We start from the raw sequence: 24,821 nt of genomic DNA, 5'->3' as shown, positions 1-24,821 counted from the left end.
TCACTGGAAAGACAGAAAAAACTTTGCATCTGCAGAAGGGTAAAATAAGTCTATTTTAAGCCACTTTTCAAAATCAAGAGAAAATACGCATATTTTAAAATAATTCCAAGAGGGAAAAATCATTTTTGAATGTTTTCTTCCGTCAGGAATACAAGACTTGAAATTTCTAATTTGTTCCCTTTTAACTATAAAATGGAACAGATCAACTTTTACACTTGTAAATATGATGAGCTTCTGATTATGGATATTGAATCTGGATTCTTTTAATATTTTGAAGTGATAGGAAGGTAATATCCAATGAGGGTATTAAATTGTCTACACTTTCCAGGAAAACTATGGAAAATACAAATATTATATATTCTCACCATATACCAACTTTAGGCCTTTTGAAATTTGTACTGGAAAATATATTTATTTTGTCTTTGAAAAAGATAATGTAAGTCTTTAGTTGACATTTGGCTTTATTGATTTCCAAGACTACGATGAGTTCACATTGTAAGGAAAAACATCTCAAAATATAGAAACCACATTTTATATCCTTATAGCAATGTAAATGCAAGAGCAAATTAAGAAATTCATATTTTTTTAACAGCTAAGAATCATCAGAAATATTTTACATGTAGAAGATTCATGTGATAAAGAAGTTTGTTTATGAACATAATAGTAGGAAAATTTTACAGATAAAATGTCTCTGAAGAACATCTTTTTGATTTTCTCGTGGTATAATACAATTGATTGTACTGTGAGTAGCATTCATCTATAAATTCAAGTTATTTAGAGTACTCTATAGAACGTATTCGTGCTAGAAACACAATTCATAGAACAACAATTTTTAAAGAACTAATTTGTAAATTATGAGACCAAATTTTATTAACAAGGAAATATCCATTAATTGACTACTACAGTAAAAATTTTATAATACTTGTGTCATGAAGAAAAACCTTCCTTTTCCTTATATATTAGTTGAACTACATAGGTATGCTGTAAATGTTGTTATTCATGTTATAAGAATTCTAGATTCCATTGCTTTTGAGATATGTTTCTTTTTAGGAACTAAAAATCAATTTAGAGTTTGATTTCTGTTTTATTTATACTGTGTTCCTGATTTTGTGGGTTTCTAAATAAAAAGATCAAACCCACTACTTTCAATATACCATTTTCTATGTACACGTTTGAATTATAGTCAGAAACTGTTATTGGACTGCATAGTTTTCAAAAGTTTTTGGTACATTTCTGACTTTAGAAATCTGGGATAGGAATCCCTTTCCATATGCATATAGACTATTTTCTGAGCTTCTTCAAAACATGTTTCAGTGGGTTCCTGAATGTTCTTGATGATAGTCTGTCTTGTCGAATTGTCAATGTTAATCTGAAAGGTGAAATTACATGTACAGCGTCAGTAAGCATAGTTGAAAAAAAGGCACATATAATAGAAAGGTTTAATTTATTCCCTGCTCTCCTTTTCAGTGGAATAGGGTAATTTTCTTTGTAGTTGTATAGGCATCTAAGAAGATGTATAAAAAATAAACATTTTGCTTTTTTAAAAGTAAATATCCAACTCCACATCCAAGAGGAACAAAAAAGAAAAATATGAGGCTCCAGGCCAGGGAAGTCTCTGAAACCACGGCTTACTCAGCAGGACGCAGTGGTTTCTTCGTAGCAGTCTACAAACCAGGGAGTTTGTAAGACAAACGTCTCTTTTTAAAGAAAAGAGAAATCGGTGCTTTTAAAAAATTTATCTCCCTTAATAGTCACAAATGTTGCTTTAACTGAATATGCTCTGAAATGGGAAGAAAATGAAGAGAAGTGGATAAATAGAGGGGAGAAGTGGCTATTTCAATAAACCAGGTATTTTCCAGAGAAGAGTTCTGGGGAATATGTCAACAATGTAGGCTTGCCCTGTGCGATAGAAATCTCATATACTGTCCTCTCTCTTTGTTCCCTTGACAGGACTTTTTATGTCTCATTGCCCAACAACACAGGATTCTCACATGTCTCTTCATGGAATTTATAGTTCCTGCTGGGAAGGCCAATACTTTTGCCATAGACTCCTTTTTTCTTCTTAAGTTGCCTAGAAATTAAGATAATTTAATGGGGAGAAGCTTTGGAGCCAGATAGGTCTAATTTTGAATCTTAACTTTACCACTAAATGGCTGTGTGACACTGGACAAGTTCTCAGAGTCTCAGGTTTCTTATCTGTAAAATAAGGTTAGCAATACTGAATTTATAGCATTTTAGGAGACACTGGATGTAAAGTGCCCGGCACTTATGGATGCTAATATCCATATTAGTGCCCTTGCAGGGATGAACTGATTTCCATTCCCGTCATTGTGAGGTAGTTACCTCTCTAGGGGACTGTGGCTGGATGTAAATCTTATAAAGCTTCTTTGCCCTAGAAATTCTGCTCCACCGTGAGGCAATTTTCTTATAGGTTTCACAGGCCATCCAGAATTGAATATTCTCGTCACTGTGCTCCATTTTTAAATATGCTGCATAGACTACTGGACCATCTAAAAGTAGAGGAGAAATCAGTTTATTTTCATGGGTCAAAATCACCAAAAAAAATCTAAGCAATACGGTTAAAACAAAGCCTGATTAAAAACTCACAAATTATTTAACAGGTAAATATTTTATATCTATCTCTACATATCAATTTTCATGTCTATCACACACTCAGAGCTAACATCTGAAGCATGCTTGACAATGCTGATCACTGGTGAGGTCATCCCTTTATTCTGAGTCACTCAGAGCAAAACACCCACCAGTGTGGATGAGTCTAGGACGGATAGGACAGGAGACATCAGAGAGCCCAGGAAAAGGACTTAAGCTGCTCAGGAGGACAGGGCTCTAATCATGAAGCTGACATGAAAAATCTAAGACCTCATGCCAAACTATAGGGTAAGAGCAGGGTTTCAGATGTAAACTTGTAGGTCAAGATCGGGAGAAAAATATCCAAGCCATGTAAAAGTGATACTCTAATTAGTTTGTATACCCTGGAGTGTTTTTCAATGTCCAATCAGAGCAGAACACAGATAGATGAAAAATTCAACTTCATATTCATGGTTTATGGTTCAAGCCAGAAATAAGGGAGCAGACAAGGAATGAAAAATCAGATGTGATGCTGGAAACGATCTCAGAATCTAGTACAGGACAGGGATTACGTGCAGCGTAACCATCACATGACACTTGATGCCAGAGATTCTTATCTTCAGCTCTGATCTTAAATTGCCTTTCTGGAGTGTGGAGATAAGTATAAGCCTAGGAGGAGCTTTTCCAATTAAGACACTACTTTGTAGGTGCTAGTATTTGAAGAAGAGGATTAGGTGAGCTCTCACAAATCTAACATATTCATTGGAATCTTTGGGAGGACCAAGTATTCTCAAGGTTCAAGATATTAATTTTTTTTGACTAGACTAGCCTGGAAAGTGTCTTGGCATATCCAAGGAATTGGATTGCTATATGATAAAACAACAATGTAACTTTCAATTTATGTTAATAGAAATGTTTGTGTAGGCACACTGAGTAATAACCACTTAGAGACTGTTAGCGTAGGATATTTTGTTTACAAAAAGATGTACATAATTTAAAACAACTTGATGAATTTGGAGATAAGTATACACCCAAGAAACTATCACCACAATCAATGCCATAAGCATATCTATCACCTCCAAAAGCATAGGATTTTGATTAACACTATCTTGGTCAGTATCATTTACTGTTATGAGAAATAATGGTAGCCAGATGGAATGGAAATGATGAGTAAGATCATATTTTCCTGGATCTTCATCTAAGAGATCAGATCAAGTTTCCTAGCACTAGAAAGCCAGGCTTCTTGAGAGCTTGGCTTTGTTAGCAGTGATATACGAACAAAGATAACGAAGTATTTTGTCTTCAAGCAAAAGAACTCAAATAGAAGTAGATCTATTCTAAGGAGGCATTGGAGTTGGGGAAAGCTGAATATCAATATTACATTCTAGGAATACTCAAAATTGGAACATGGATTATTATTATCACATGAGCAAATACAGCCTTCAGGACATTGCATGTGAGATGGTTCACAAGGACATAACGTGAGATGAGTTAAGAGGACAGATGAGATGGAGGCATTATATAACTGTAACATAGAAAATGTTATAGATTAAATATTCCTATCCAATGTGAGGGGGATATATTTTAACTTAGATTTCAAACAAGCAGTTGATTTTCACACCGAAGGGACTTTTAAGTTGTGTCTTGTCTCAGCATAGGCACAAAAAGGTGGGAACAGAGAACATAGATGCAGGAATTGGTAATCCAATTCCTAAAAAGATAGCTGAATGGTGGCAAACCAAAAAACAAACAAACCAATGAACAAATAACAACAACAACAAAAAGAACAAAAAGCTGTTTCTGGCTTAACAAGTAAAGTTGGAAGCCAATATTTATATGGTTTGTACTTAGCTATGGAAGAGAAAGAAAATGAGATACCAGATAAAAATCTGTGGATCATGGAATGAGAGTCAGTCACACAGGCTACTTGGATGGGTTGAGTGGATGAGTAGGTAGGGGTAGGAAAATGATCTGGAAACCAACATTAGATTCCAAGTTAGTATTTTGAATTTGTGTTTATGTTTAGCTTAATTGTATAGTAAAGTTTATAGGTTATCACTTTAGAACCAACTGTATCTGTATCTGACTTCTTTACCTTTCTTCCTGATGGATTGGAAGAAGTATCCCTGATTCTTTTTGGGCTGGCCAAATGGTTCTACAATTCTTGTCATACCAAAGTCCTTTGCTAATGAAGCCATATATACATTGCCCTATCTATCTATCTATCTATCTATCTATCTATCTATCTATCTATCTATCATCTATCTTTTTTTCTGTCTTCATGATCTGTTTCCTCTATCTATCCCTCTGCACATAAATACACATATTATAGATCCCAAGTTGTAGTATTCTATATATACTGCATGGATATATGGTATTCTATATATGCTGCATAGATATACACTATTCTATATATACTATTAAAAATATGATATATTTCAGATACTTGATGTGGCAAATTGTAATATTGTTCCTCAGTTATTTCCTGACCTTTGTGTAGGGGGATTATACTTCCATGTCCTGTTTATATCAGCGTCGGCCGTTGAACTTGTGTTAGTCATGAAATATATGCAGAAGTGCCTTGGACACGTTCAAGCAGAAGGTTTAAAAACTATCATGTGGTTCTATTTCCCATGCCCCACAGCCACCACAGGAAGAGTATATTCTAGAAAAGAGCTGCTCCTTTAGCCCGAAAGCTGGAGTGAAGACATGGAATAGAGTGGAGCTGACCCTAGCTGTTGTGTATCATGAAAAAAGTGAACCTTTATTATTGTAAATCACTAAGATTTTCTGTCACTTGTTACCGTGCGGTGACTAGTGAAAGCTAAACTGGACTACTTGAGCCTGTCTGACATTTTAGATATAATTCTAGTGTACAGAATGAGTGGACTCACGTCATTGGCATACTTTACAGAATTCTGTCTTCATCAGGCTAATTTTTGTCTGAATATACTGCGAGTTACTCAAGCTAGCAGCTGAAAATGCATTTGTGTAAAAGTGTTCCAGGAATCTTAGTAATTATTGAAGTCAGAACTGAATTGCTGTCTTTAGAATTTCCATTGATTCATACCACAAGTGAATTACAAGGTGGAAAAGCCTTTTCTAAATCGGGCAGCGTAAGCTGTTCCGAAGTTTTAAATGATACTCATTCCTGAACATTATGCTCAGGAGACTGCGATTCTACTTGAGCAGAGTGAATAAGCGAGAAACAACAGAATTGCTCATTTAAATTGGGAGGGTGGAAGAAATGGCTTATGTCATACGCAGTGTATACTTTTTCCTTAAAAAGTGAGAGTGGTGCCTTTGGGAATCTCTAGACTGTTCTTTTAAAACTAGTCACTAAAATTAGTATTTCTATGACACACAAGGTGACACATGCCAGTGTTCTTGATGCAGAAGGGAAATGTGGGCTTTCTCATGGCTGAGTCAGAACAGTGGCCCATCTATTCCAGAATTATTTTTTCTGTAAGATTGCAAGGCTTACACCAGGCAGGAAATCCCAAGGGTGTACTATGTTGCAGTACCATTAGAAATGCCTCTAAGCCAATTTAAAATTCATTTTATTTTCAATCTGTACCACTGGGGATAATGCATTTCATAATTCTACCATAATATGTGTGGAGTTTTACACTGAAGCTTCAGTTTTATTAAAATTCTCTGTTGTGACTTCTATGCTGTTAATAATTTCTGATTTTTCTTCTACCTTTGTTATTAATATTAATATTATTAATATGAACACAGCTTAAAGAGCTGTGGGTCGTTTTTAATGCAGAAAACTTCTAGTAAAGTAATAACCACTGTTAACCATTTGATATATTTCCTTTTATTCTTTTAATCCTTTGTTCATGAATAATTGCCTACCTAACTAGAATTCATTCATCTACACAAACACAAATACACACTGGAATCATCTTATGGGCATTATAATATGAAAGCAATTTTGTATCATTCTTATTCTTTCATAGTTAATAGTACATAGCAAACACTTTCTCCTTTTCATTTTTAGTGATCATATAATAGTATGTTGATGGGATAGGCCCTAATATATTTAGCCACTCTATTATTATTGTTTTAGATTGTTTCCCCTTTTCTTGGTTATAAGTTATCCTACATTGAATATTGTAGCTTATAAACCTTTTCACTTCCATTTTCTTAGGAAAAATAATTGATTTAAAATAGTAGAATTTTTAGACTGAAGATGTAATATTTTTGGAGACTCTTGATACATATTATAAAATTGCTTTCAGAAGGATTTCATTATTTTTCATTCCCAATGGCAGTGTCAGTGTTGACTTACTCCACCCTCTCCAATCTAATGGGGTGAAGTCAGTAACTTGTAATTGTTTAAATATGTATTTTAAAAATATAATGCTTAAACAGTTTTGCATTTTTACTGACCATTTCTTTTTTTCCTCTGAATTCCAAATCTTTTGTCTATTTTTTCTTTGCATTGCTAGTATTTTCTTAAAATTTTCACATCTCTTTATATACTGAGGTCACTATCTCTGTTACATTTATTGCATTACCTTCTGTTCTCTTTTACGTATTATTTTTGTTTGTGAATTTTGAGGTATATTTGTAAACCATCAAATCTGAAGAAGCCTCGATTCATCTATCTGATCCTGCTTTCAATTTCCTCTATGCTTTTATTAGAGAAAAATCTTTAAAACAAAAATCTAGCCACAGCCCTTTATTTATTCCTCTCAACATTTCCCATTGCCCCAGTGACAAAGGCCAGCCCTCTTTGCTGTGGTTTCCTTCCATTATCCTTTCATTCACCTGAGAACTCTTAGGGGATCAGGACTGCAGCTTATTCATCTTCGTGTACCCCTTGCCTCAACACTGCTTGCTATATAGCAGGCACTGAATAAGCACATGTCAATTTGGACTTTTGAATCCCTCATATTTCTGTGTCTTAAAATGATTCCCTATGGCTCTTGAAAAGTGAAGAAGCAGGCCCTAGTTATTCAACATCTAGGAAGCACTAAAGACCACAGGTTTATATCTGATATAATATTACTTTTTGGTTTTCTGAAATTCTGAAAGAAATACCAAAAAAAAAAGTACTAATTGGACAGTGATGTCTATACCAGGCCAAGTTCCCCGCCCCCCCGCGGCTTTGCAAGGTGAAGAAGTGCATGAGAAGTTAAAGAAGACAAAAAGTGCTAAGTGGAAATGGTAGAGGCAAGGCAGTGCAGGTAATATAAGGGTTGATGAAGGGAACCATGGCAACAGCAGTAGTTAGCAGAGATTAGAATAAGTGATAGTGTAGGAAACTGCCAATCACACTGTGCAGCAAAGGAGCTTGCACAGATGAAAAAAGCTGAGAGAATGACTCTGCCTTTGGAATTAGGATGTACAAAAGGGAGCAGCAGTAACCGTCAGTAACTTCTACTGCCTGCTTTGTGCCATGATGCTGATGAAGATGCACCAGCCCTTCATATGGTTCATGATACAGGGCAGCCTTCATTGCCTTCAGCAGTATGGCAATCCCACACTGTTTAACTGGCATTTCTAAGGTGGTCTGCATGAGACTGTGATAATTTAGAAAGGGTGGAAAATAGTACATTCCAAGATGATTTTGATCAAAAGATTAAAGCATTGCGATTCAGAGCACTTGCTTATCCGGAATGACTTAACATCTGCTCTGTGTGTATACTGGGGCAACCTGAACAAGCCAGAGAAAAATATACAACTATGGTTTCATATTTGAAATCATAACTTCAGATTTTAGACAGACACTCAACACTGCCCAGTCATCCAATGAGCCTTCCACAGTATCATAGTTCTCTAAATCTGCAGAAACTATTTCATGCCTTCTCCCTTGTTATGTTAAAATATACTAACACATCTTCTCCTGAGCAATTGAGCAATCTACTGGAGACCTTGCCTCAAACTTCACTGAGAGCACAGATTAATCAGATGGATATTCACTGTCTTCTCTGCAGAAATAACCAGAGTACTTCCATCTGTACTCCTCCTTTATAACCTCCCTCCTGAGAGGCAAGTGTCCCTGTTCCTTTTTGGGACGGCCAAACAAGTTTTTTCTGGTTCTCTCCTACTTTTGCTTTTTCCATCACTTTGCATTCCTCTATTATTCTTATAAGTATCTCCACTCTATTCTATGTCATAAGTTTCTTCCCCGTGAATGGTTGCCATCATCCTACAAATATATTGCTGTATTTCCCAAATATAACTAGTAACAACTATTGACTCAAACTTCCGGTATTGACCTCATTCTTGCTTCCAGTCAATGCTTTTTTCTCTGCAGAACTCCACAGCAAAACTTACGTCAATGATTCCCTATGCCGTGTATCACTTCCTCTGGTTCTGCCTGTCTCCACCATACCCATGAAACTGCTCTTGTTGAGGCACTGTTGACTTCCATATTGCCATGTCTAGTGGTCACTGTTCCTTCCTCACCTCAGCTGACTTCTCAGCAGTCTTTGATAATTCACAGCTTCTTTCCTGAAATACTCTCTTCTTTGGCTTCCACAAGAACACACTATTTTGATCATTCTTATCTCACTTTGTGCTCCTTTTCCATCCACTTTGCTGACCTCTCTGGTTATCTGCACTTGGAAGTAGCACACACCTAAGTTTCATCTCGGGGTGTGTTTTCCTCTATCTGAACTCTCCCTCTCAGTGGTCTCATAGCCCTACGACTTTTGTTAGCATTTGTATGCAAATTACCCCCAGCCTTGTCTTCCCCACTGAGTTCCAATTTTACCTGAATTATTGCAGCAGCCTTCTAGCTAGTCTCTCTACTTTAGTTCTATTTGAGTACATTATATTTCATATAAATAACAAGAAAATCTTTGATTTTTTAATATATAAATAACAAAAAATCTTTGGTATTTAAATATATAAATAACAAAAAAATCTTTGATATTTAAAAAAGTATTCGTGAATAATGTAGCATTAAATAGCATATCTAAAAGGTGTCTAAGTTGCTAACATTCTTAATTTCTAATTAACTTTTGGAGTTTGCCAGAGTTCTGTTCTCAAGCTGATGGTTTTCTTGGATCCCCTTTGCCCACTAAGATGTTGAATTTAATTGTATTTTGATCGCTATGACTTAATGGCTCCCCAAAACATCTCTAAACCAATTTCGGTTCATCTATTGAGACCCAGGCTGATATATTTCTTTTTCCTGTGTGTGTCTGAGCTACATGTTGTTAAAAATAATGTTTTAATCTGTATAAAAATATGTATCTGCATATCTCAGCTAGAGCATGCATTTCACTAATGTTCTTGGTTAATGTCAACACATTTTTATTCTCTGGCACATTTAATATTTATATTTTTAGTTTTGTCTTACTGGTTGGATGATCCATAGAATGATTTGTTTTATTACTTATGTGATTATTGAATTTTTACATAAACTTCATTGTAATATGATTTCTGTAAAAGCTCTTACCCTATTTTTGCTGGCTTTTATAAAGAGCACTATGATGTTTTCCTATTCTCATCTTTGCTAGAGCCTTTGCTTATTCTCATGACACTAGCTTTCTAAATTGCTGATTCTAGCAAGGCAGATGACCACTTGAAATCCTTGCCAAATAATTAAGCCTATTCACTTTGTTTATGAGGCTTCCAGAACTGGCACAGAAACTTACATAATATAGCTTGGTGTTTTGATCTTTTCTCACTAATATTTTTCTTGTATTTATTCATGGAACATTTATTGCATGCTCATTGGGCACAAAACACATTTTCGGTCTCTCAGGGGTTTGAAAGGTAAATGAGAGGCAAGCTGTGCTCTTAAGGAATTTATAATCTAGGGAGAAAGTCACTATATAGAAAACCCAATACACTAACTAGCTACAGTGAAAAGCAGACTAAATGTTAATACTATCAAAATAGAAGATAAAGTAAAAATTTCTAAACAGTTTTCTGGAGAAAGTGGCACTTGAATTTAACTTTCAAAGATGAGCAGAGTAACTAGAGATGAAAAGGACTTTGAACAAAAGCCTGGAGCAGAAGAATCATAGATGTACAAGTAGAAAACGAAGTGACAGTCACATTGGTGGAGTGCATGTTATGTGATGAGGCATAGCTAGAGACAAATTTTAGGAAATGTTTTGGGTTAGGGTGTAGAGAGTATTAAATACCAAGATTTTGGACTTGTTGGCAGGCAGCAGAGAGAAAAAGAATGATATTCAAAGACATGTACTTTATTACTATTAAAAGAAACTACCAATTATTGTGTGCCTATTAGGCATTGAGCTAGATGTTTTATATCTCACCTGCACAATAAAACTGAAAGGATAAGTGATATCATTCCCATTTTGTAGATGAAGAGTATGAAACTCCAAGAAAGAGATCAATCTAGCAAGGTGGCAAAATGTGTGTTACAGAGGATGAGGACAAAAATTTACAATATAGTTAACTGAATATATACTTTTGCCTCTTCATCCCATTTCAGTGTTCTAAAATTGACCCAGAATATATTTGTTTAAAATTCACATTCATGCTGGCAAATTGGATTGTAAGCTATGAGGAATACCTGAAAAGTGAAAGGCAGTGGTGATAGCATCAAAGGAAGAAACTATGGCCCCAAATGCCCATTGGAAAGGTGTGCTACAAAAGATGAGAGCTCAGGTGGTGACCCAAGCCTGTAGAGGTAGATCCAGCCCTAGGGATGGGGCAGAAGTAAGTACCAGAATTGTTGATTAACGTGTTTCAGCAGGAGTAGCCAAGTATCTACACCTACTGCCATTACCTTCTGGGCTGGGCAGTGACAACTGAGTCCATACTAAAAAGGGTCTTGAGTCAGAAAGAGCAGGTAGTGCCTCAGGAGTATGGCAACCTCTGTGAGGAATAGGAGGTACCTTGCCCAGAATAGCTACTGGTACCCCCACTAGTTAAAGCATGTAAGTAGCACAGCTAACTCTCCTTTATAGTCTATCGCTCTAAACAGATAAAACATTCACAGAGAGGCTCAAATGGGATCTTAAATAAAAAGATGGGTCTATAGGCAAAAATTAACAAGCATTGAGGGGAACCAACTCCATTTAAAAAAATACCAAATTCAACAGGAGAATTTTCTGTGACTGCACCCTACATTTTTTTCTGTACCTGTCTTCTGGTTTTATCATTTTCTACAACCTGTCAGCTTTTCTGACCCCAAACGCAACTGACTATTCTCTTGAATGCACGTCCTCCTTTATTTTTCCTGCACTGAGCCCATGACTTTATGTCTGTCACATCCATTGCTGATATCTCTTATTTATACCATGTTAATGTTGATACTTACCAACAACTATATACAGACCCATGTACAGTCCCACTTAAATCAGACACTGAAAAAGTTGAAACAAACTTTGGGGAGAAGTTTTAGAACATAAAGACTCAAATTTGTTTTTACTTTTGAAGGCAGCAAGAACAGCGAGGTAAGTTTTTGGTTTAATACTAACTTTAGAAGGCTATGGTATGTGTTACTATTTAAGCATATTTTCCAAGGGATTTTGTGCATATACTTGTGAAGAATAAATATTCACGGTGACTAATCTTGTTTTAATTAACACCAGAGAAAATAATAGTGGTTGACACAACAAACTATTTTCAGGTTTTCTTTTTTTAACTGTGTCAGTTGCCAGTTAGAAGGCTGTGAGAAGAATAGCATACATTCATCATCTGGCACCCCCACCTTTACCTCTAAGAATGGAACTCGCTAGTTATTCAAAGATGACAGATACACAATACTCACATTTTGTAGCCATTAAATTTTCAAAAGACTGGGCCCACTGTAACACTTCCTCCAAAGTAAGGCTTTGAAAAGAAACAAAAAGCACTGATTGGGCTAAATATTCTCAAGGTTTTTGTTGAACTAAGTAAAATTATATTATCTTGAAAATGATACCAAAACATATTTACATTCCATTTGTGTGTGGTTTTGGTTGGCAAGTTGTCTTCCTGTGATATTTTACATTTTATTTTTACTATTTAAATTTTTAAAATTATAAAAATTATGCAAATAGTATAGACTTGAAAATATAATTTAATAAATACTCTACAGAACCATAGTCCTATAATCTCTCTATTAATAAATTACCACTATTAGTATTTTGATGTAGTTTTTTAAAGTCTTTTTGTTATGTTTGTATTTGTGTGTTTTTAATCAAGAAGTAATCACATTATGTGGGTGTATACTTTATGCATTCTATGTCATCATAATTGTCTTAATCATTTGTAGTGTTATAATTTATAATTACAAATGTATAATCATTGATAGTCATAATGTTTATGGTGATGGCAAAATATGCTACAAGGGGGGCATTCCATAGTTTATTCATAATTATTCTCAAACAGCATATTGATTTTCTCTCATTTTTCACCATTAAAACTCAAATGTAGCCCAGCTGTGTTTAAGGCTTGCCATAGCCACATGATTAGAGTAATTCAAGGACACTAGCAGAAGTAGAATCAAAGCTGGTTAAGAGAGGCAAATTTTTAAGGTTTTTGGTACAGACTGCCAAATTGCTTTTAAAAGGGTTATGCACTGTTTGCTGCTGCCACCAGCCAAGTGTTTACCTATTTATCTATTAGAATCTTAGAGTTAATCCACAAAACCTATTTGCATGCACTCACATAATACAGTTAGTAACCCTAAAGCTACTATTTTCTCAGTCTCCTATTTGCTAGATTTTTTTTTTGTATCAGTTTTAATTTTTATTAAGGTGTATTATGTCAAATTACATTTGACCTAAACAGTATAAACAAAGCCATTTACCATTTAGAAAACAGTTGTGAAAGATTCCAGAATTCTGTTCATTTTGATGAGCTTCATGAGGTGAATTGGCAAATGACTGTATTCTCAAATACAAATAACTTTATACACCATGGAATACTATGCAGCCATAAAAAGAATATCATGTCCTTTGCAGGGACATGAGTGGAGCTGGAAGCCCATATCCTCAGCAAACTAATGCAAGAACAGAAAACCAAATACTGCCTGTTCTCACTTATAAGTGGGAGCTGAATGATGAGAACTTATGGACACATGGGGGAGAACAACACACACTGGGGCCTGTTGTAGGGTGGGGGCGTGGGAAGAGAGAGAGCATCAGGAATAATAGCTATTGGATGCTGGGCTTACTACCTGTGTGATGGGATGATCTGTGCAGCAAACCATCATGGCAGACATTTACCTATGTAACAAACCTGCACATCCTGCACAGGTGCCCCTGAACTTACAATAAAAGTTGGAAATGAAACAGAAATAGCCAATGTGTTTATTGCCATTCAGTTTATGGTGCATTCTTAATTGTTCTACTTTCAACAACTAGATAATTGAAGATGGCTGTAGACACATGCAAGCACGGTCCATTGGCTATACCTAAAATTAGCAGCCTAAAAATTAGTGCTGCAGGAACAGCCATCGGCATTAGCAGGTTCTTAACACAATGAAAGAGGATTAGTTAAAGAGATTAAAAAATATCCTAGAACATGGAAAAATATTAGGAGTCCTTAAAAGGTCAGATATCTTTTGTTTTCTAAAAATTCAGATGGATCCTGCCAGTTTTGGATGAACTGCTTGCATCAGTACTGAGGCTTAACAGTGTACTGTGTTAAGATTGCTTTCAAAAAACATTTCCATGAAATACTATCTGAGTCATTGTTCTTTTCTCTTGTTAAAACTTTAGAAAAAGTAACCTAAAATAACCTTTTCAATCCAGTGAAATGGAAAGAGCTAGGTAAGGTTTATTGAATGCCCGTGCGTTCTAATCATTATATAGGGAAGAATAAAATCTTCCCTATATAAAAGCTATATAAAGAATAAAGAGTGAAGAGTCATTAATGTGTTGGGAAGAATACAATCTACAACACGAGTGAAGAGTCATCAATGTGTTGGGTTAGCTTAAAATGAAGTGTTGATAATTGTTGGTAAGAGAGTTCTTTTGTCTCTAAGACTCATGAGATTTATGGGGAGAGATGATTGGAGTAATTATGGTTCGGGGTAAAGATGGGAAATAAAATTCATTTTTGATTGAACCCCATTTTGCTTATAATTTTTTTCTGAGGCTCTCACAATTTTAATGCTGGCCTATGGCTACCTGGGTGCCTTTATTAGGATTATTTGAAACACCTTTTTTCCTGATACAAATTCTCCCTTGTGTCCCCTCCATTCTTCTGGACAGATGGACAGTGGATACCAGATATGAAAGCATTTTAAGATACCATGATGTTGTAGGCAAAGGAATGAAGAATGTTTGGAGTCTCTGACAGTCGTAGGTTCTAATCCCAGTGGTCTACTTAATTGTCCTTGGTCTTACTTAAAATCTTCAAACCTTAATTTTACTGTCTATATAATAGGGGTAATAACATCTATCTCACAGTGTTATATTGAAAATTAAATTAGGTCATGAATGCCAAGCACCTATTAAATAACTGTTATCTGGCAGCTTTCCATGAATGTGATTTTTTTATCTTTTTGGTCTTCCCCTTTTCTCATGGTGAGTCTATAAGGCAGATAGAAGAAATGCAAGCTGTGACAGTGTTCCTCTATGGGAATCATCAGAAGACAGGAGAGCTGTCCCTTAATTAACAAGTTATATCTTTGAACTTGGATGCACTTGTGCAGTGCAGTAGCCTTCATTGATCATTTAAAATGCTGAGCTTTGGGTCGTACTATCTCTTCTGCCCACTGTTGCAGCATCCTTCTCCTTGCCACACAGTAGCTTGTAAGCGTTTTTGGACATTTTGGTATTTTAGTGAAAGAGCAAGCATGCCAGGGGCTCTGACCATACAGAAAGGTGTGGCCAGAACTGAGGACTGGACATGGACTAGGTTAGGCACTCATGGTTAATCTAACAGGAGTTCTCAACTTGGGAATTCTTTGAGGTGAGCAAATCCAACGCGATGGCCTGTTACTCTTCTCAGGCATTATTCTTTTCACGGTTCTCATCCAAATGGCTGCATTTTGAGTTATGGCAAAGTGTGGAGGAAGAGACTTGGGAGCTTGGTAAACATTTGATTCCTCCTCCAGTCTCACCTTCTTTATCTAGGTATGAAACTTTCTGGCACTTCGTATGTGGAGGGTTGGAACCAAGAAAATATTTTGGATTGAAGAATCTCATTTTAATACAAACAATATTCTTTGTTTTTAAAAAGAACAGAGACTATTCATAATAGATTCTAAAGCATTTAACTTGCTGAATTCTCATGTAAACCATGGATAATGAAAACAAGAATCTTAGTAACACATGACTGCTCTTCTGGTGAAATGACTCATGTGTAAATGCAAATTTTACTTTCTGAACAAAATATGTTACAATAGCAGTTTAAGAAATATGTACCTATTTATCATCTGATAAATATGCTTTACACTTACCATAGAAACTTAAATGCTACTTACTTTGAAGGGGGCCTCTTAGATTCATCTCTGAACATCTTACAAATCCAACAATTGCGCCTGCTCATTTTTCTAAGGAAATACAGTATATATTTGTATAATTTGGTCATTTAACATAATTATATATTAGAGTCAGTTTCTAAGGAATATACAATATTATAAATCATAAAAAAGGATGGGTTCTTGAAGTTAATGGAATACAATCACTGGGTGAGTAGGGAGGAGAGAGGAGAATAAAATGACTCATCTCTCATAAATATTTTATAAAAATACATGTGCTTAGATTTGTAAATGACTTTACTCAACCGGCCTAACTATTTATCAAACAATGAAGTTCAAAAAATACCAATCTCTGAAAAAGATCTTTTCATTTAGAGCTTACTGATAATGAATTCACCAACTCCCAAGGAAAGGGACAATTTTTATTTTTATTTTTATTTTTTTGAGACAGGGTCTCACTCTGTCACCCAGCCTGGAGTGCAGTGGCATGATCATGGCTCACTGTAGCCTTGACATTTCCGGTCTTAGGTGACCCTCCCACCTCAACCTCTTGAGTAGCTGGGACTACAGGCATGCGCCACCGTGACTGGCTAATTATTGTGTGTTTTTGGTAGAGAAGGGATTTCACCACATTGCCCAGGCTGGTCTCAAACTCCTGGGTCCAAACAACCTGCCCACTTCAGCTTCCCGAACTGCTGGGATTGTAGGTATGAGCCACTGTGCCCAGCCACAATTCTTGTTTTTAGAAAGCTCTCTCAATGTATTGAAAAAGAGCCTCATTTTAACTGGACAAGTAAAATAGTGTAAATAGCCAAATAAAAAATAAACCACCTTCTGAGTGAATTTTAAGGGTGCTGCTTATCTGGTTTTATCTACTCTGGGCACAGTAACTTTGACTTTAAAATTGAGTTAGAGTTTATTCATCTCGGGCACCTTTACATAACAATACGTGTCATAGAAGGTTTTTAACTCAGGACTTTAAAAGACAACTAACAAATTTGTTAAGAGTTATTAAATACACATTTTAAAGCTGGAAATGGTTTGCTAAACATATATGCATACATATATAATGAATTATTAAGGGTAAGCAGTGAATTTTTATATCTGTCTTTACGATTCATTCAAAAGTCTATTGAGTACTTGTTATGTGCCAAGTTCTGATTGCCTGTGATCAATATACATGTTGTCTCTCCTCTTCCTGTCCTCACTGACAAGCAATTAAAATACATGTGATGAGCCAGGCACAGTGGCTGATACCGGTAATCTCATCACTTTGGGAGGCTGAAGGGGGAGGATTGCTTGAGCCCAGGAGTTCTAGACCAGCCTGGACAAACATGGTGAGATTCTGTCTCTACAAAAAATAAAAAAAAATTAGCTGGTCATGTTGACTCGTGCCTGTAGTCCCAACTACTTGGAATGCTGTAGTGGGGCAATCACTTGAGCCCAGGAGATGGAGGATGTAGTAAGCTGTGATTGCATCACTGTGCTGTAGCCTGGGGAACAGAGTGAGACCCTATCTCAAAAACAAATAACGACAACAACAAAAACCCCAACATGTGATGGGGGCTTGGATACGGGAAGTACAGGGTTGTGAATACGCCTACGAGGAGAACCTAACTAGACTTGAGGGGTTAGTGAAGGCAGCCTAGTTAAGTAATATCTGAGCTGGAACCAGCAGGATATGCACGAATGTGCTGAGTGAAGGAGGGGCAACTTGAGCAAAGATTAAGAGGCAATGAGTTATGTCCCACTGAGGAAATAAAAGGAATTTAGGCTCAGCACTGTGGCTCAGGCCTGTAATCCCAACACTTTGCAAGGCTGAGGCGGGAGGCTCTCTTGAGCCCAGGAGTTTGAGACCAGCCTGGGCAGCATAGAGAGACCCCATCTCTCCAACAAAAAGAACAAACAATTAGCTGGGCATGGTGGTGTGCACTTGTAGTCCCAGCTGCTCAGGAGGCTGAGGTGGGAGGATCGCTTGGGCCCAGAGGGTTGAGGCTGCAGTGTGCCATGATCACACCATTGCACTCCAGTCTGGGTGACAAAGAAAGACCCTGTCTCAAAAGAAAAAAAAAAAAAAAAGGAATTTTGTGACCACATGAATTTAGAGTGTGGCAGACAGAGTGAGAGAGTGAGCTGAGAGGCGTAGAGAGTTAAGATTGAACCAATAATCATGTTTAAAAATGTTCACTGCAGCAAGAAAGTGGTGGGAGAATTTGTAATGCTAGGCGGAGGCCAAGCATGTTAAGCCATACAGGCCATGGATTTCACAGTAAGAAGCTGGGAAATCATTGCAGGATTTAAAATTCAGAATAGACATGCTAAGACTTGAAGTGGGTTTGTGAGTAGAATGAATTACAGTGTGGCAAGAGTGTCATCAGGGAGACCAGTTAGGGGGTGACTGCAGGAGTTCAGGTGAGGGATGATTAGGAAGGTGGCAGTGGAGATGGAGGGAAGGAGAGAGATTTTAGACATTTTGGAGGAAGAACTATTAGAACATGTTGACCCATTGGATATGGAAGGTGAGACAGAAAGAGAACAAGTTGAGGTGAGAGATTTGGCTTCAGGATAAAGGTGGGTTATTTTCATAAAACACATAAGAGGAGCCCCCCGCCCCACAAAAAAATGACGAGATGTTCCAGGAAGAGAGTGTGAACTGTAAAAAGCAGACAGCCCAGTATGAGTTTCTGAACACAAACATTTAAGAGAAAGGCTGTGTAAAAGGAGCTTGCATCAGAATAACACAGTATCACGGAAACCAAGGAATGAGTTTATCAAAAAGGAAAGAGTGGCCAATGAAGTGTTAAAAGCTGGGAAGCGATTAAGAGAGCAAAGGATCAAAAAATGTCAGATTTGTTCACAAGATGCTCATTAATGACCTTGCTGAGAGTGGTTTCAGTGGAGCAGGGAGGACAGAAACAAGAAGGAGGAAAGCAAGAGAAAATGAAGCCCAGGATGAATGAAAGGCTGCTTGTAATTTCTGTTTGCCCTCCTTCCTTCTCCTCCTTCCTCCCTGCTTTCCTCTTTCCCTTCCTCCCTCCCTTTTCCTTTCTTTCTCTTTCTTTCTCTTCTTCCTCCCTCCCTACCTCCCTCCTTTCTTTCTTTCTCTTTCTTTCTTTCTCTCCTTCTTTCTTTTTCTCTCCTTCTTTCCTTCTTTTTTCCTTCTTTCTTTTTCCCCTCTCCTTTCCTTTTCTCTTTCTTTTCTTTCTTTCTTTCCTTCTTTCTTTCTCTTTCTCTCCTTCTTTCTTTTTCCCTCTCCTTTCCTTTTTTCTTTCTTTCTTTCTTTCTTTCTTTCTTTCTTTCCTTTCTTCTCTCTCTCCCTTCCTTCCTTCCTTCCTTCCTTTTTCCCTGTCCTCTCCTCTCCTTTCCTTTCTTCTCTCTCTCCCTTTTTTCTTTCTTTCTTTCTTTCCTTCTTTCTTTCTCTTTCTCTCCTTCTTTCTTTTTCTCTCCTTCTTTCCTTCTTTTTTCCTTCTTTCTTTTTCCCCTCTTCTTTCTTTCTTTCTTTCTTTTCTTTCTTTCTTTTCTTCTTTCTTTCTTGAAAGCTGTTGATAGACATAATAATGACAGAGAGGCAGACTCTTGTCATTTGACCATTCTGGTCTGCATGTCTCTCTAGGAGGCATTGTTACAATAAGTCAAGTTACAATGTGAGTGACATTGTAAAGCTGGCAAAAGGTACATAGACAGAGGTTGAAAACCCACAATAAAGAAGGAAAACCAATAGAATTTCAGGTTCCTGAAGAAGGAGGAGGGGCTAGAATTCAGAATGTGGGAGTTGAGACATTGGAGAAGTGGAAATACAGGAAACAGTTACTATTCTCTTGTAACTAGTGAAAATACAGGTATAGATTCAAGTTCATTTGCAGGTTCGGGGATAAGAATATATGGGAAATGTGGTCTGATTAACTTCATTTTCTATGTAGGTCTCTACTGTAAGTGAGGAGGACCAAGAAGGAGCAATAAAGTTATTTGTATCTACAGGAAGGAAGAAAATGAAAAGGGAATAGATTAATTCACTTATTAGTACTCTTCTGATTGCAAATAGAGATTCACAAGACTTAAGCAAAAGGGAGAGTTTATTAAAGGGATATGTTTGTGTGTGTAATTAGGTTCTAGATGACCTTAAATAACAGACTAAAGCTGTTAGACTCTATTTTGTTAGTAGAAGTAATCCACTGAGGTCTTTAAATAGCAGTGTGATAAAAATAGAAATCTTTTTCTAGAAAGATAAATCTGACTGAAAATAATCAACACTGACATTAATTGAGACTAAACAACTGTTACATTGACTGGCTGTCAATAGCTAGTCCTGTGTGTAATTGTACCTTGAACTACATTAGTTCAAATTTCAAGCTACTTAGTTTGAGTTGCAAGATTCCTCATCTCTGTGATCACCTATAAAATGTAGTTACACAGTGACTCGCAGCTTATCTTCTAAGTAGGAGGATAGGAAAAAATTTACTTCCTCTACATGTCTTCTCTGTAAGTATAATTAGTCATCCCTGTCTTATGCTGAGACTTGACCTCTCCCTTACCGTCTATTTTTAACAATAGTTTTTGTGTCCCACTGTCTTCTCACTTGATCTATTGGAACTATGTGTACACATTTTCAGACCTTTTATTGTGGTGATTTCTGTAACTCAAATATATGTCTATTAATGGGTTATCATATTTTCTTTTATAAATTTAATGAAATTTGCAAAAGCAGAATGGTCTTAGTATGCAATACTCACTAAGGTCTGAAGTATAGTGAAGGTAAAGTAATTTCTGGATGCACTGGAGTTTAGGGGGTTCCCACAGCTCCTGCGAGTTGCCAGAGTATATTCAAATAGCTCTGGGGTCTGAAGCCAGACAGACATGTGCTTGAGGTCAGGCTCTTATTAAGCTGTGTGACCTTGGGCATATTAATTAAACCTCAGATTTTCATTTCCTTTTCCTTTTCTCTAAAATGGAACTGTAAAGATTTAAAAAAATTGCATGTATGCAAAAATTTTCTGTTCCAGTATATTTGATTTTCCTTCAGCTACTTGCATGCTTTTACTCAGGAAATAGTTCCTAAGTTCTTTTGTATGTACCAGGAAACATATATTCTGTTAGACTGCATTTCTTCCTCTTTTAAAATTTCATCTCAGATCTCACAAGTTTTCCCCATTAACTTTATTCGTTCTTCAACATGTCAACATATAATCTGCAAATCCTCCTTCTCTTCATTTTTGTTGTTCCCATGTTTCTATATTTCTATTGTTCACACATTATATTAGTGGCTGAGTCCCAGCTTTAGAATTAATTGGGTCTACAACAGGGATTCACAGACATCTGGGTGTGTGTATCACACTGATGGGTTGGGGCTGCCAGAAGAGCTCAGGCATGTTTGAGTGTTAGAGAAAAAAGGGGCAAGAGGCCAGCCCAGCCACAGCTTCCCTTTAAATGCAGTTATTCAGGTTGTTCTCTCTATGGAGATGCCTGGTCCAAAAGGAGAGAGAAGGCTGAGATCCACTCAGACTCCCCTAAGTATTGGCTTCACAGCCAAGTGGGGCTTCATCCACGTGGTGAAAGGCTACTTTTTAAATAATTCCAGCAAAAACTCTGTGTACACCAATAGCAGCCCTGGGCTCAGCTACATGACTGATTCAGTGAGGGTTCCTTGGTCCAAGCAACTTATTAGTTAGGTGACATTGAAAAAGAAGCAATATATATAGATATAATGTTATTTATATTTCTGATTTATCTATTCCTACTAGACTTTAACTTTCCTAAATTGTTACATTAGAATGTTACTTGATAATTACATATAAGTAGTTGTTTATATGTTGGTTAGCATTTTAAGTCAAACATTTACAGATTTATTAACTTATGGAATACAAATAGAATATAATGTCACAAAGGTATCAATGATTAAATTGTAGAAAATATTTAGTGACAGAATTGTGTATGAGATGCGTTATGCATAGAATAAATAGACCAGAAGAGTTGTTATGCATAGAATAAATAGACCATAAGATGTTCTCTGGTGTTCCTGTCCTTTAGGAAATGGGACTGGAGACTGGACGCTGTCCCATTGACTAGAGTTCTGCTCCTGTGCCCAGAGCCTGGTGCCTTCCCGCCTATATTCTAAGATTTCTGGAACTGAAAGTCCATCCGCATGTCTGTGTTTCTCTCTATTGATTACTGCTGGATTCACAAGCACCATGTACCACCATTGTGTTGGAATATCACAGAACTCCCCACCCCCCAACTTTATAATGCTTTCTGCGTTGAAACAAAGAGATAAATTCACAAATACTTAACTCAGCTTCAGGTAAAAAAGGTCATACTGACCACCCGAGTTTATTATCTCTTCCAACCCAAACACTAGTAATATTATAGCAAAGGAACATGCAAGGCTTGAACATGAAGGAAAAAGGACATTAAACAAGGGGAAAAATAATGACAAAATATTCCAAAGTAATTTTGGAAGATGGAAGGCAGATGCTCAGAAGTAGAAATTAAAATTCTCATACCTCTAAAATGAGAAGAGAAAAGGCAGCCTTAGAATATCATCTGACAAAATAAGAAAATATAATTCACAGTCTGAGGACAAAGAATTTGCAAAATAACCAGTGGTTTAAAAAGAAGTATCTACAATCCAACATTCAACAATATTTATCATTAAATAATACATCTCAATCAAAGTTTAATAGCACCAATATAGAGTGGCAGAATGAAATCCTCTCACATTTACAAATGAGAACTTCTAAGAAATATTCTTGGTAATTCCATAAAGGGTACATTCTAATTTTTTTGTAAAAGTAAAGTTCTTTAGGATAAGGATTTGATTAAAACATCCTATTGATAAATGTATTTTGTTAGTTAAATTCAACCAAGGGCATCTTTAGTTGTACCCTTAAAATTAGAGTTCAAGTAGTCAATACTGATAAAAATAAAAATTTACTTTAAATGTTTTATAGAACTACATATCTACTTTGGCAAAAAGAGAATTCCCAGTGAAAGAGTGATCTAAATTGGTCTGACATAGAACTGATTAAATTGTGGATAAACTCACCAAGCTTCAAATAAACAATAATCATTTTTTTCTCATGTTGGTGGTATAATATGTGGAAACATTCCATTGACCTAAAAATAAAATAATAACACAATCAAACAAAAACAAAAAGATTATTGTGTGCTTCCTGGAGAATGCATATTTGGCAAATATTTCTATAAATACTCTTAAGTTTTAAGTAAATACTTTTTCCACCTCAGAAATGCTGGATTATGGTTGTTCCTATTTTTATTTATTAACTCTTTATCTAAAATTGTTTTAATTTCATGACATTATAAAAATTTCTTTACGGTTTTTATTTGTATTTTTCCATTGCTCTTTATTTAAATAATCCATATTTATCTTAACATTGTGTATTAATTTGCTTTTCTTTTTTGTTTTTCAATACCCTCTCAGTAAAACTAGCATGTACTTTTACAATAGAAACATAGAGTGTTTAGAACAAGTTTAGGTCTCCATGATGATTTTGCCTCCACTGTTTTCTCCTAATAATTATTTAAAAGAAATACATTTCACTGATAGAATCGAATTCTCAGACTGATTATAAATGCATTGGTGATGGATTGAGTTGTATTAGCAGTATGCCAGAAATAGATTTGTTTCCTCCATTATTTAAATGAAATCTTAAAGTATCATGAAAATAAATAAATGTTCTAAAAGCAATTCTGTCTGTTAACATATATCTGCATTTAAATATATTTCTTTATTTTATGATATAGCATGTTACATAAAATTTAGTAAAATTTGGAACAATTTACATTTTAGCGAGACTTTGTTTACACAGCACACAAATTTCTTGTCCTTTAAAAAATGCAAGAAATTAGTGCATAGTTGCACTTAAGCATAACATAAAAGAATAAAAACATTCTATAAAATCAAGATTAACAATGTTTCAGATAAACCTTACAAAAATCCACACCTGCGTTCCGTATCGCTAATAAAGTGATGAAACTAATAATTTGGTAATGCATGATTTTTGAAACAATTCATAAATGTCTGATTTTGTAATATATTTTTATCTAAACATATAAAATGAAAAACATTTAAAATGAGGATATACACAAAAAATATTTAAAATAAAATAATATACTTTAAAACTGTAGTATTTCCTCTATTGCCCAATTTAAAAGATTCATTTATATAGTGAGTGACTGTAAGTTTTGTTTTAAATATAGAAAGCCAGGCAAAAGAATATGTGTTTGTTAGTTTGCTTTTTTTCCTTAGAAAAACTTCTGCTGACACTCCCAGAAGTTCTACCAATGAAATTGGCATCCTTTAGTCATTTATATCAAACCAATAGTCTTGTATTTATCAACTATTTTATAGAATCTCATACTTACAAATATATCCTGTCGAGCAGTCCACCATGCTAAATTTGATCTCCTCTTTGTTATGATCCGTTTGAAATCAGGTTCTGAAATTTTATGAGACACCTAACATTTTATTTTTCCCAGCGTAAAAGGATTTTACTGTCTCTGTAATTATCTTCGATGGCACTCTGGCCTCAGTATGAATGTTCTGCTTTTACACACATGTATCTATGCAAAGAGAGGTTTTGTTGAATATGGAAAGTAGTGCTGCAGGACTCCAGTGCATTACTGATAAAGAGGTTTTATCTAACATTATCAGACCATCTGAAGTGATCAGATGATTGGAAGCAGCAGCTCCATGAAATCTTCAAAGTAATACTCAAACTTTTTTTTCCAAAATAATTTTTCTAATTTTAGAAAATGTATAGTCTAAAGTAAAATTCCCTTTTAAAAAAGACAGAGAACTGAGTACAAACACATAGGACCTCACTGCAAACATATGTTAGCAAATGGTTAAGAACTATTA

General features: G+C 35.8%; 1 protein-coding gene across 2 annotated transcripts; it reads right to left on the bottom strand.

The window, feature by feature from the left end:
* Positions 1-392: 392 nt before the first annotated feature.
* Positions 393-24,505, bottom strand: RGS13 (regulator of G-protein signaling 13). 2 transcript variants are annotated; one of them, XM_011995084.1, is made up of 7 exons: positions 24,326-24,505; positions 22,986-23,056; positions 22,444-22,483; positions 15,950-16,018; positions 12,302-12,363; positions 2,344-2,510; positions 393-1,369 (listed from the first exon to the last, which is right to left on the bottom strand). In XM_011995084.1, the coding sequence occupies exons 4-7, from the start codon at positions 16,012-16,014 to the stop codon at positions 1,184-1,186; spliced, it is 480 nt and encodes a 159-aa protein (XP_011850474.1). In that variant the 5' UTR covers positions 16,015-16,018; positions 22,444-22,483; positions 22,986-23,056; positions 24,326-24,505; the 3' UTR covers positions 393-1,183. The 2 variants fall into 2 exon arrangements, with proteins under 2 accessions (XP_011850474.1, XP_011850473.1); XM_011995083.1 differs by lacking the exon at positions 22,444-22,483.
* Positions 24,506-24,821: the final 316 nt, after the last annotated feature.

This window comes from Mandrillus leucophaeus, unplaced genomic scaffold (genome assembly GCF_000951045.1).
Source record: "Mandrillus leucophaeus isolate KB7577 unplaced genomic scaffold, Mleu.le_1.0 Scaffold47, whole genome shotgun sequence".
NCBI lineage: Eukaryota > Metazoa > Chordata > Mammalia > Primates > Cercopithecidae > Mandrillus > Mandrillus leucophaeus.
This window is presented reverse-complemented; position numbering and strand designations above follow the sequence as displayed.

Excerpts from the sequence above, each read along its gene's own strand:
- RGS13 (XM_011995084.1), bottom strand. The coding sequence starts at position 16,014 with ATGAGCAGGCGCAATTGTTGGATTTGTAAGATGTTCAGAGATGAATCT. Across the intron at positions 2,511-12,301 it reads AAATTTAATGGCTACAAAAT|ATGGTCCAGTAGTCTATGCA; the intron begins GTGAGTATTGTG and ends CTCTACTTTTAG. Across the intron at positions 1,370-2,343 it reads AGCCACAGTCCCCTAGAGAG|ATTAACATTGACAATTCGAC; the intron begins GTAACTACCTCA and ends TTCACCTTTCAG.